This window comes from Oryzias melastigma, linkage group LG7 (genome assembly GCF_002922805.2).
Source record: "Oryzias melastigma strain HK-1 linkage group LG7, ASM292280v2, whole genome shotgun sequence".
Classification (NCBI taxonomy): Eukaryota; Metazoa; Chordata; class Actinopteri; order Beloniformes; family Adrianichthyidae; genus Oryzias; species Oryzias melastigma.
Genome location: NC_050518.1, coordinates 32,604,410 through 32,616,181, shown reverse-complemented (window position 1 = coordinate 32,616,181; position 11,772 = coordinate 32,604,410). Strand labels below are relative to the sequence as shown.

At 43.6% G+C, this 11,772-nt stretch overlaps 1 protein-coding gene and 1 long non-coding RNA gene across 2 annotated transcripts in view; one reads left to right on the top strand and one right to left on the bottom strand.

Moving 5' to 3' along the window:
* The window catches only part of slc6a8 (solute carrier family 6 member 8), a 29,346-nt gene that overhangs the window by 15,011 nt on the left and 2,563 nt on the right, over positions 1-11,772 (top strand). Inside the window, exons 3-8 of the mRNA XM_024263869.2 lie at positions 3,591-3,861; positions 3,945-4,077; positions 7,754-7,888; positions 8,433-8,536; positions 9,904-10,028; positions 10,771-10,883. Coding sequence (XP_024119637.1) covers positions 3,591-3,861; positions 3,945-4,077; positions 7,754-7,888; positions 8,433-8,536; positions 9,904-10,028; positions 10,771-10,883 — 881 coding nt within the window. The remainder of the gene's footprint in view (positions 1-3,590; positions 3,862-3,944; positions 4,078-7,753; positions 7,889-8,432; positions 8,537-9,903; positions 10,029-10,770; positions 10,884-11,772) is intronic.
* LOC112140857 lies at positions 9,440-10,773 on the bottom strand. The gene is made up of 3 exons (XR_002918274.2): positions 10,178-10,773; positions 9,833-10,089; positions 9,440-9,752 (listed from the first exon to the last, which is right to left on the bottom strand). It is a non-coding gene; the product is annotated as an uncharacterized LOC112140857 (long non-coding RNA).

The window sequence follows — 11,772 nt, the reverse complement described above, 5'->3', positions numbered from 1 at the left end:
CCCCCACACACACACTTACTATAAAACACATATAAAAACAAACACACACACCAGACACAAAGTGCCCACAGGTCTCTTCTAAAAATAACACAACTCACTTGTGAACTGCGTCTAAAATTACATTTTATTCTTGTGCTATTTTTTGATACATGAACTCTAGATAAGTTTAGGTGACCTCTGACCTACTCCAGTTCAAAGATCATTAGTTTTGTCATAAATGCTGCAGATTTGTTCAAAAATATGTACATTGATTTTTTTCTAATATTACATAGTTGATAAACATGGAACAAAATGAGACATTTTCCCTTGAAATGTAAGTAAACATAATTAAATGTAACAATTATTGAGATTAACGAAGTTCTGAATATTAATATCTGTTTCCTAGCTTGTTGTCATTGTTGATAATTATGGTGAGAAATCAGAGTCTTCACATGAGGAGGATCATTATTCATTATTAATTATGTAGAACTATAAATAAGAACAATTTGTTATTTCAAACAGAAGCCCTTCGTATGACTCAGTACCATGAACAGATCTCAGTTTCAGGCTGATGACACATGAATGTACACAAACACACAAACACTCTTACTTAAAAACACACATAAAGGCACACACACACCCGCACACACACACACACCCCCACACACACACCATGTAACACACACACACACACACACACACCTGTAGTGTTGAGCGAGCAGGAAAATATTGTATATCACGATATAACTTGTTTCACATCACTAACAATATATATTATGATAAAGATTATTTTCAGTTATTCTCTAAAAAAATGAACAACAATGTCATGATTTACTTTTCTCTGACTTTATTCTAAGTATCATATAACTGAATCGTCACAAATCAAAAACATTTTTTTTAAGTACACAACAAGTTTTAAGTTTCTTAGTAGGAAAAGAGATTTTAGCACAAAAGATCAGCAATAAAAAATAAACAACTAAAAATGATAGAAGAGAAATGACACAATAGACACTTTTCTATCACCCACATGATGTCATATCGCCCAGCTCTACACACAGGTACACACATCATGTAACACACACACACACAGGTACACACATCATGTAACACACACACACACAGGTACACACATCATGTAACACACACACACACACACACAGACACACACACGCGTCTCCAGCTGATCCTCGGCCTTCACCCTCTGCGGCTGCCTTCACATCGGACCTTCAGCTCAGATTCCTGGGATCTCTGTGCCGCTGCAGACAGAACCGACCGGTCCGATCTGGTTCCTGCAGAGCAGCGTGGAGCAACAGAAACGTGGAAAACGATCTGAGCGGTCAGGCGGGTGTTTATCTGGACTCCCTGCAGGGGAGCGAGTCTCTCACCTTTCAGGTGCAGGACGTCCTTTATGTCGGCTTCAGATGTTTTTTCACAAACCTCTGATCTTCTCAAAGAAACAACATTTTGTCAGAATGTTCTTGGCGTTCACGTGAGTTTAGAGTCTTTACTTCCCAGAATGCTTCAGGTTTGTTTCCGTTCCAAAGACACATTCAGAACGAGGATCAGTCTTTGGTCCAATGACTGCTACGCCCGGGTTTGACCCCCGACCTCTGAGGCCTCTTCAGTCACCATGGAGGGATGGCTGCAGGTGAGGCCTTGCTGCTGGGGTCATGCGGTTTACGTTTACAAACCCATCAGGACGACCTTTGAGTGGAAGAATAACTTCATTGTCTCTTCAGGTAAATTATTACACTCACTGAGTGTTTTAGGACCTGCAGCCTGTTAGTCATTACAACCACAACAACACAGATGTTCCAGACAGCCGAGTGAGTCAGCTGGTTACCATGGCAACGCGTCAAGAGATGATGAGTTGCTCAGCTGTCAAACATCAGACTTCCCGGTCTGAGGCTGATTTGAGCTGATCCTTCTTCTGGATAGAGATCAGCTTCAGGCTGATGCATGAACGGAGGATTCCTCTGGATGTCCTGATGGGTGTCCGTCATCATCGCACATCGTCACGACGATCAGAGGAGATCTGGTTGGATCTGGTTCAGAACTGCAGTCATGACTCTGAGACTCTTTCAAAAGGAGAATAGTTTATTTGGATGACAGAAGACTTCATCACTTCCTCGTGAAGTCATTTGAACCTGCATGCGTCCTCTTTGCTCCTCGCCGTCCAGCTGAGGCGTTCAGCATCGAGACGAGTCATGAACCTAAACCTTCTCCCTCACACCCTCCATTTATATAAAGCTGCTTTTACACCCCCCCTAAACCCCCGTGAGCTTCTTTAAACTGCTGACGCCTCCGTTCTTCAGAGTCTCAGGCGCTGACACTGAGGATCATAACACTGTCCCGACTTCATCAGGTCACGCCAAAGTCCCCCTCGCTTGTTTGGGTCGCCTCACCACGCGGACGCTGAAGGCTTTGCTGCTGAGTTTAAAATCTGTCCTGTTTATTCTGCAGACCCGTCACTGCAAAGTAGAGCCGCACAAACCAGTATTTTAATAATCGACTAATCTGGTGCTGTGCAAAGTGGATGTAAAACAAACATCTTAATCATCATTAGCTTTAAACTGACTAAAAATAAAGACAATTAAGATGATCGTTTATTAAACTTTTAATGATTTGTGCAACTAAGATATGAGCTAAAAAACCTTAATAGATGTCAAATTAGCCCCAAAGCTAGCTCGCTGCTTAAATATTAGCTAAACTCCAAAATAGCCTAAAATTCCTCGGTAAACTAAATTAGCCCCAAACATTAGCATGTTGCTAAAATAGAAGCTAAACTCTAAATTAGCATAAATAAACCTCAGTAGATAACAAATTAGTCAAACAGGTTAGCATGTTTTTAAAATGTTACAGAAACTCCAAATTCTTTAAAAATGACTTTAAAGATGAAAACGTAACCATAAAAATATTTAAAGGTTTGTTGATAATTCACTTAAGATGTTGAAATTTAAAGAGTTTCTCATTCATTTCCTGTGGGGCATATTTAGCTCAATATTTCAAAAACTATAAAGTTTATGAAAACCAAACTTACAAGCAGGAATGTCCTGAAGGAGCTGAACGTTTTGACACCAAGATTGTTGAGATCTGTGAAAGTGTGATTGAGTTTTTACGTACCGAAAGAGGAGAATCATGATTAGTCAGCATTAAATGAGGTCAGAATCTGAAACCAGGAACTATTTTCCACTAAAGATAAAGTTTTGGTTTCACTGACTCAAATATAAAAAGTGCATGTTGTGGTGCTGAACTTTGTTCATCTTTACTCTGACTCCATAGCATGTAAAGTAACGACTAACTGACTGGTGAAATCGTCGCCGATGATTTGAAAAGTCGTTTAGTCGACTAATCTAGCAGCCCTGCTGCTGCAAAGTCATCTTATCTTAAGAAAACTTGGTGACCAGAATTTTTAAAATCTTTGTAACAACATTTTCTTTCCCTGTTGAAAGATTCTGTTTAAAAAAGTAAATACTTTTCATTTTGAAGACGTTTTGACGTATTTCTAGGGCTGGTTTTAGCAGAGCTACATGCTAACGTGCTAACGTTCCACCGCACACCCGCCTGTACGTCCACGCCGAGCCTCACGATTGGTCGTGGCCTCCCTGCAGGGCTGGGCTTCGCCTCCATGGTGATCGTGTTCTTCTGCAACACCTACTACATCATGGTTCTGGCCTGGGGCTTCTACTACCTGATCAAGTCCTTCAGCTCCACGCTGCCCTGGTCCTCCTGTGACAACGAGTGGAACACCCCCAGCTGCATCGAGATCTTCCACCATCAGGACTGCAAGAACGCCAGTCTGGCCAACACCACGGTGGGCAACAGCAACATGACCTGCGCTGACCTGGCCGACGCCCGCTCTCCCATCATAGAGTTCTGGGAGTGAGTCTGCTGCTTCTGCGGGTCAGGGGGGCTGGGGGTCGACCAGAGGCTTGACGGGGGTCCTGGTTGTGGTCTCTGTGCAGGAACAAGGTGCTGAACATCTCATCCGGTCTGGACGAACCTGGAAAGCTGAACTGGGAGCTGATGCTGTGCCTGGTGGCGGTCTGGGTTCTGGTTTACTTCTGCGTCTGGAAGGGCGTGAAGTCCACCGGGAAGGTAACGTCTTCGCCGTGTCTGGTTTTCTAACATCACAGCAGCTCGAACAAACACAAAGACACACAAACTTCAGCCTCCGATCATCTGGTGCTCTCCTGTGAAAGCGTTCTCAGTCGTCTTCTGACGTCTTGTAGTACTTAGTTCTCTAGGAGGACATAGTTCCTGCAGAGCGGCAGGAGTTCATTAGAGAGAGTTGTGGACGGGAACGTTGGAACGTAAGCCTGGGCTCATTTGTTTACTCTCTCCAGCTTACAGCCCCTCACACCCCCACCCTAACATAGAGATACAACAAAGACGGCGGTCGATGTCATTCATGGAGCCGGACGGTTCTGATCCGGACTCCAGTTCAGACCAGGAACACAAAGACGTTCATGGATCTGTTTGTGGATGATCGGAATGGAGCGGAGCAGACTTTGGTCTGTAGCGTCTGCATCGCTGCTACAAGCTTTTCAAACAATTTGTTTCCTCCTCCTGATTCACAACAAGTTCATTAAGAAATATTCAGAAATTTACTTTTAATCCAAATTTTCTTTTGTAAATATTCATTTAAAAATCAAAAATGTACCTTTATGTGCACCTCAGTCATCAGTTTATAAATGTAACTCATCTAAATTAAATAAGTGATCATTAAGTAATCCTTACTTTGAAAAAATACTATTTTATTTTTCCTTTTTTGTTCTTTTTCCCTCTTTGTCCTCAGCAGTCTTCCACTGCTGGGTTTGGTTATTTTAGTTTGGACCTTGGTAGTCTTAGTTTGTGGGCTTTGTTTATTTGTTTTCTTTAGGTAGTTTTGGTTCGGGGGAGCTGCTGACTCAGACATGGTCAGAAGTCTCCATGACTTATTTTCTGTTTGTCTGAGGATCCTCCGTGGAGAGATAACAGGATCATGTGGATCTGGAGCTGCAGGTTTCAGACTCCTGCTTCACACCAACCACTGGAGTCTGAGACCTTCATCATCGTGTGATGACCTTTATAAAGAAAGAACTGTCATTGTTGGTCCTGAGGAGAAACCAGGAAACTCGTGACGTTTTGTAGTCCTGATAAATGACAGCAGAACCGTCATGAACGTTTCCGTCCGACGGCGCCTGGAGGAGACGTCCGTCTGTGAAACCACAGCTGGATTGGCTGAAAATGTTCCTTCAAAAGTGCCGCCTGCCTCCAGCTGACCGCTGTGATTCATTCGCTGCCACGACAGACCCAAACACGCCGCTCACACGCTTGGCTTAGTGTTGCTATGACTACCATGTGTGGGGTCAGCTGAGCCGCTGATGTGGCAGGCTGTGATTGGCCGGCCGGTGGGAGGGCATCCTGACTGCAGTGGGACGTGACTGAGACACCCTGGGAAATGAAACCTGCTCCGTCTGCAGATCTGCCTGAAGGCTGAGGCGTCACGGCGGCGTGAGGGACTCGGACGCCGGCGAGCGTGGAAACCTGCAGGAGAACCGAGCAGCACAACGAATGACCCAAAACACAGGAGCCAAAATTTGGTCTTTATGATAAAAAATCAACACAAATACTTTTCAGTACATATTGTAATCAACACAAACAGAGAAAAACGTAACATTAGAACCACAGAATGATATCAAAACATGACAAGAACACGCCTGAACAAACACCAGAAACATCTAGTATCACGTCAGGACCGAAGGAAGTTCTTCATGGAAATAAAAAGGAAATCATTTGAAAGAATTAAAAAACACTGAACTGCAGAAAAGTTATTTTAAATAGAATCTGACAGAAACGTCTTCATAATCTCAGAGGGATCAGATCATGGATCATCAGCGGTTTTGAAGCTGACGGTGGACCTCAGTCCTCTGGTTCACCTGGTGGTTCCTCATGTGCAAAGGAAAGGTGATTGGTGGATGAAGAATGGATTAACATGGTCCTGATCTCAGTGTGAAGATGAGGAAACTCCTTCATCGTCATGAGTGACAACTGCATGACACCACCTCCGCCGTGTTTCACACAGTATCTTACTGTCAATCCAGAAAACCTGTAAGTGAGAGTGAAGCGCCGCTCCCTCGAAGCTTCCAGTCACAGCTCTGAGACAAAGACTGAATCATCTCACTGTCGTTTCTTCATCTTCAGGGTTTGCTCAATCCTGATGACATGAACAGACCGAATGTTAGATTGATGTGAATAATTCAAATGAAAGGAACAGCTGTTGTGAGCTGGATCCTCTTCATCTGCAATGGTAGGAAAATGTGAGGTGAGCAGCCTGGAGGTTCTGCTCCTCGAGTCCTGTCACTGCTCTCCATGTCAGTCTGTGTGATCATCATCATCATCATCATCATCATCATCATCTGAAGCTCAGACTCCTCCTCCAGAATTGATCTTTGCTACTGGGCATCAGGTGACATTTCTGAACCTTTGTGGTCCAAACAGGTTCATGCGACCTGATCACAGAGGAACCGCTTCAGTATTTTCTGGACTTTCCTGCCACAAACACCAGAACAATGTGTGCTGAGGCGTTTCCGTCCAATCACTGCCAGTGAAAACGCTGCTGAAGCCTCCTCCACTAGCCCCGCCCCCTCCATCCCTCGGAGCGAAGGCAGCAGGAGGAGCGCCGCCCCGTTTGTGGGTAAAACAAACAGCTGACTGAAACGGGACCCTGCCGGGGAGCGGCGCTCTCCGTGGTGCTGACGGTCCTTGTGCGCTCCGGCGCAGCAGGCCCGCTATCAGGCGGTATCGTCTTCCTCCGGCTTGTTTTTGCTGCCTGGTTCTCAGCGTTTCAGCCCCTCTTATGTAAACAAACCGCACACATTCCCCATCCTCCTCCTCGCTTATGTAACTCTGGATATTTAGGTCAGGTACATGAAGGTCGGCAGTGACGGTTCCAGGCCTGAAGAGGAATGTGGGAACATGGAGATGAAATACAGTTTTAGAGTTTCTCCATTAGATTTAGTTCATGCTTGATTCGCGTCTCTACCTTTCAGTCTTTGACCCATTTCTAGACTGACTATTTTAACCCTTTAACACCTGAGGCGTCGTCATGACGCAGAAACACTAAATCTTTAACATACGGTAACTCTCCAGCTGTTAACACGATCATTCCAGTAGATTCTGTTGGAGAAAAGCGGCTCGATGAACAGCTTTTCTCCTCCACAATCTTCTGGAACGGTCGTGCTAACAGCTGAAACGTTTCAGTAAATCAAAGAACAGAAACACTGGAGCTCCGGTGTTAAAGGGTTAACGTGAACCTGACAGAAATCTCACCCAAAAAGGTCAGTAGGTGTTTTGGTGATTCAGCAGCTGGAAGACACTCTCTGTTTCACGTCTTTGTGGAGGAACTTCTTTGTTTCTGGAGCTTCAGTGGTTGACGTCAGACTGGGTCTGAAGGTCACTGCTGCTCTGTAGCATGTTATCGAGCTCCTCTGTATTGAGCTAGTGAGCTCCGCTGTCCATCAGACCCTGGCTAACGTAGCCAGTCTACCCGAGTTTAGCCGTTGTGGACGAACCCGATCTGGTCCACATTTCTGCTGCTCAAACCCTGTCGTGTCGTCTTGGTTCTGCTGCTGCGTGACTCTGAGTTTCAGAATCATGCCTCCGTTCTTCCTCTGAGTGGCAGAGATGGAGTTTTTACAGGAACATCCCAGCAAAAGCGACTTCAGCTTCAGGTTTCAGCTTCAGGGACGCTGGGCTCGGTGGTTCTGACACTGCGGCGTGTGCCTTCCAGATTGTGTATTTTACCGCCACGTTCCCGTATGTGGTCCTCATCATCCTGCTGGTCAGAGGAGTCACCCTTCCCGGGGCGTACGACGGCATCATGTACTACATCAAGCCGGACTGGTCCAAACTGGAGGAGGCACAGGTGAGTCACGCGCCGTGCCCTGAACTCTGACTGTCAGGTGTTAGAGGACTGAAGCTTCGGCTGTTTTTAACCTGATGTGTTTGTTTTTGTTGGTTAGATTTCTTCTCTTAATGATCTTAGTTTGGTAGGAACACCTGTTGACTGTAGTTCAGGTGAAAAACCTCAAAAACTGTAGAAGCACGCCCCCTGCTGCTGTAATCAAACACAGGCAGATTCTATTTAACCCTTTCAGACCGGAGCTCCAGTGTTTCTGTTCTTTGATTTACTGGAACGTTTCAGCTGTTAGCACGATCATTCCAGTAGAATGTGGAGGAGAATAGCGGCTCATCGAGTTCATCGAGACGCTTTTCTCCTTCAGATTCTGCTGGAATGATCATGTTGACGGTTGAAAAGTTCCACTATGTTAAAGATTTTGTGTTGAAGCGTCACAGACGACGCCTCGGGTGTTAAAGGGTTATATTAGGCCCCGTGATGATGATTGAAAGACGAAACGTTTGTCTCTGGACCTCCAGCCGCTCTGTGACCTCTGACCTCTCCCCTGCAGGTGTGGATAGATGCTGGAACGCAGATCTTCTTCTCTTACGCCATCGGCCTCGGAGCGCTGACTGCGTTAGGCAGCTACAATCGCTTCAATAACGACTGCTACAAGTACGACACGCTCACACTCACATGCATGCACCTGAAAACAACCTGGAAGACAAAGAGCAGGGCTTACTGCAACAACTGTCACTCTAGAGAACGTAATCGTCTGTCAGACTGAAGGTTTGGGTTTTAGAGAGCATTTCTCAGCTGGACACATCCAGTTGAGAAATGCTCTCTATTTACTGTATTTAAAGTTCTGTCATCTGCTGAGAGGCTGCTAATGTTAGATTGATTGATTGATTGATTGATGTGTTTTTTGGTTTCATTTTCCATTTGCGTAATTTACAAAAAATGTACAGAATAAACCAGTAAAAAAGAGAATCTTCTGACACTACAGTCTATGCTGATAAGTTTAACAAACCTAATCAATACAACCAAGTAGAAAAGATTTTTTTAAAAATAAATACAAATAAATTAAATTCTTTTATAAAAGTGTTTTATAATTATTGATACATCTAGATGTTTTTTAAACTACAACTTTTTCTTTTCATGAATCTTTTCTTTTACCTTTTTACTATAAAAAGTTACATCATCACTTTTGCTGGGTAATTTTTATCCAATATAATAAACTCAGAAAAGAATATACGTCATAAAAATCAGATCAAATCATGACACACGTGATAAATTACAGTAGTTTTCTTCTACTTTCAACCGTGGTTTATGTAACAAAATGGAACATAAGCATAGGAAGATTCTAAAAACATGCCCAAAAATAACTGAAAAATTAGGAATTTAAGAACAAAAAAATCATATAATTAATATTCAAATAAAATTCAATATTCAAAATTCATGTTTTCCTTTATGTAATTTATATGAGATTTCCAAGACAATTTATCATCAAATATTACAATTATTGCTTTAACATATTGTATTTCTGCTCCATTTAAATATAATTTCACATTTACAACCTTTCTATTTCCAGAAAATATCATATATTTAGTTTTATTTTCATTTAGAGACATCTTGTTAGATTTAAATTCTTGTCCAACAACATTCAGCAACTCATCAATATTCTATCCTGAACTAAACATATTTATATCATTAGCAAACATAATAAATGTCAACTTTGTTGACATTAAAACAAGAAAAACATCATTAATGTAAAATGAGAATAACTTTGGTCCGTCACTGATCGTTGGCGGTGCTCTGGTTCATTTCCTGCTGTTGTTAAGGCTTTTGTTTATTTTTGTTAAGAGTCAGTTTTTCTTGTTCCTTTGAAAATCTGTCGACCAAAACAAATAAGACTGAGTTTCCATGGTAACAGCAGCTCAGAGACTAGCACTAGCCTGTCAGAGACGTCACCAGAGTTCTGTAGAGTCTCTGGATCCAGAGGCTGCAGGTGTCCTGATGGCTGACATCCTTCTCTCCTGCAGGGACGCCTTCGTTCTGGCGCTCATCAACAGCGGCACCAGCTTCTTTGCCGGTTTCGTGGTCTTCTCCATTCTGGGCTTCATGGCTGCAGAGCAGGGAGTCGACATCTCCCAAGTGGCAGAATCAGGTAAAGGTGTGCAGCATGTGGTCAGGAATGGTACTCCAGCATCCCCCATGAGTACATGGAACTTATATCACAAATACATGACATTTACCACGTGCACGACAATGGTACGCTCCATTTGAGGTGGCTGCATGGGCCTCCGTGAGACACACCTGAGCTGAAGGTGCAGCTGCTCCTCTCTATACACCCCCCACGGACCGGACGACCCAAAAATCTGCTGCACCTGTGCAGGTCAACCCCCGTACAGGTGCACGTGACCCTAGCGCCCTCTAGAGCAGGATCTGCACTTTCTCACTCGTGGACCTCAAAGGGTTCTAGAATGTGACAGAAGAAACAGTCAGAAGTTTCCAGGAAAACAGAATCAAGCTCAGTGGATGGACGTGTTGATCAGCTGAAGCAGCTGCTCGAGTTAAAAAGAGGGGGGGGGGTGCTCTCTGAGGAAAAGCTGAATGAATCCAGGGGTGTACGTGCATGTGCGTGTGCATGTGTGAGCTGTTTGTGTATTATTAGCAGTGCACCACATGACTGGAGCTCACAGATATATTTGGTTTGTCCTCTCTTTGTGGACGCTACATGCAGTCTGTCAGGTCCACACGCTGCGTTCCAACACTGATGATAGTAAACATAAGGATGATGTGGGCGTGCACGTGTGTGTGCACGTGTGCATCCTTCACAGGAAACCAGTGAATTCTCTGATGTTCTCTCTGAGGAGAGCTGCCGTTGACAGTCTGCTGCTGTGCCTCAGGTCCGGGTCTGGCCTTCATCGCGTACCCCAAGGCGGTCAGCCTGATGCCCGTGGCCCCCCTGTGGGCGGCGCTCTTCTTCTTCATGCTGCTGCTGCTCGGACTGGACAGTCAGGTGACTGAAGCTCCTCCTCCCTCACCTTTGGAGCGCATCACAAATCAGATTATGATGAGAAAAACTAAAAACTGTTTGAAAATACAAAACTGTAGATCACGTGTGTCAAAGTCAAGGCCCGGGGGCCGGATCTGGCCCTCCGGATCATTTTATTTTATTGTTATTAATGACCCGATGTTATCTTGTGCTCATTTCTAACTTGAATAATTTTAAGGAGAGTAAAATATTGAAAATTATTTAAGGTTTATTTTGATTTATTCTGGAATAATATTCCTGCCTTTATTATTCATAATTATGTTAATAAGCTACGATTTTAAAGTGTTAAAAATTGACACTTTGCTAGCATTTTGGACTATTTTGGCATTTACTAAGATTTTTTAGGCTACTTTGGAGTTTAGCAAATATTACAGCTACATGCTAGCTGTTTTGGCTAATTTAAGTTAACTAATATTTTAGTCTGTCTATCAGCTTCAGTGTTTTCAGCTATCAGCACTAGCATCTTCAGCGGCCAAATTCAGATTAAGCATTAATGCTATATGTCTAGCTCATAATTATGTTACTGTTTTAAAGTTTTAAAAATGTAGTTTTAGAGTGTTCAATAAATGTTTATCCTGTTTGACCCACGACCTCAGGTGTGTTTTGGATTTTGGCCTCCTGTTTGATTGAGTTTGACACTCCTGCTGTGGAATATACTGAAAAAAAACAGAAAAAAGAGCTTCTTGGATAAGAGATTTATGTTGAGGTTGAGGTTGGGGTCTGATGTTGAGGTTGGGGTCTGATGTTGAGGTTGGGGTCTGATTTTGAGGTTGGGGTCTGAGGTTGAGATTGGGGTCTGATGTTGAGGTTTGGGTTTGATGTTGAGGTTGGGATCTGATTTTGAGGTTGGGGT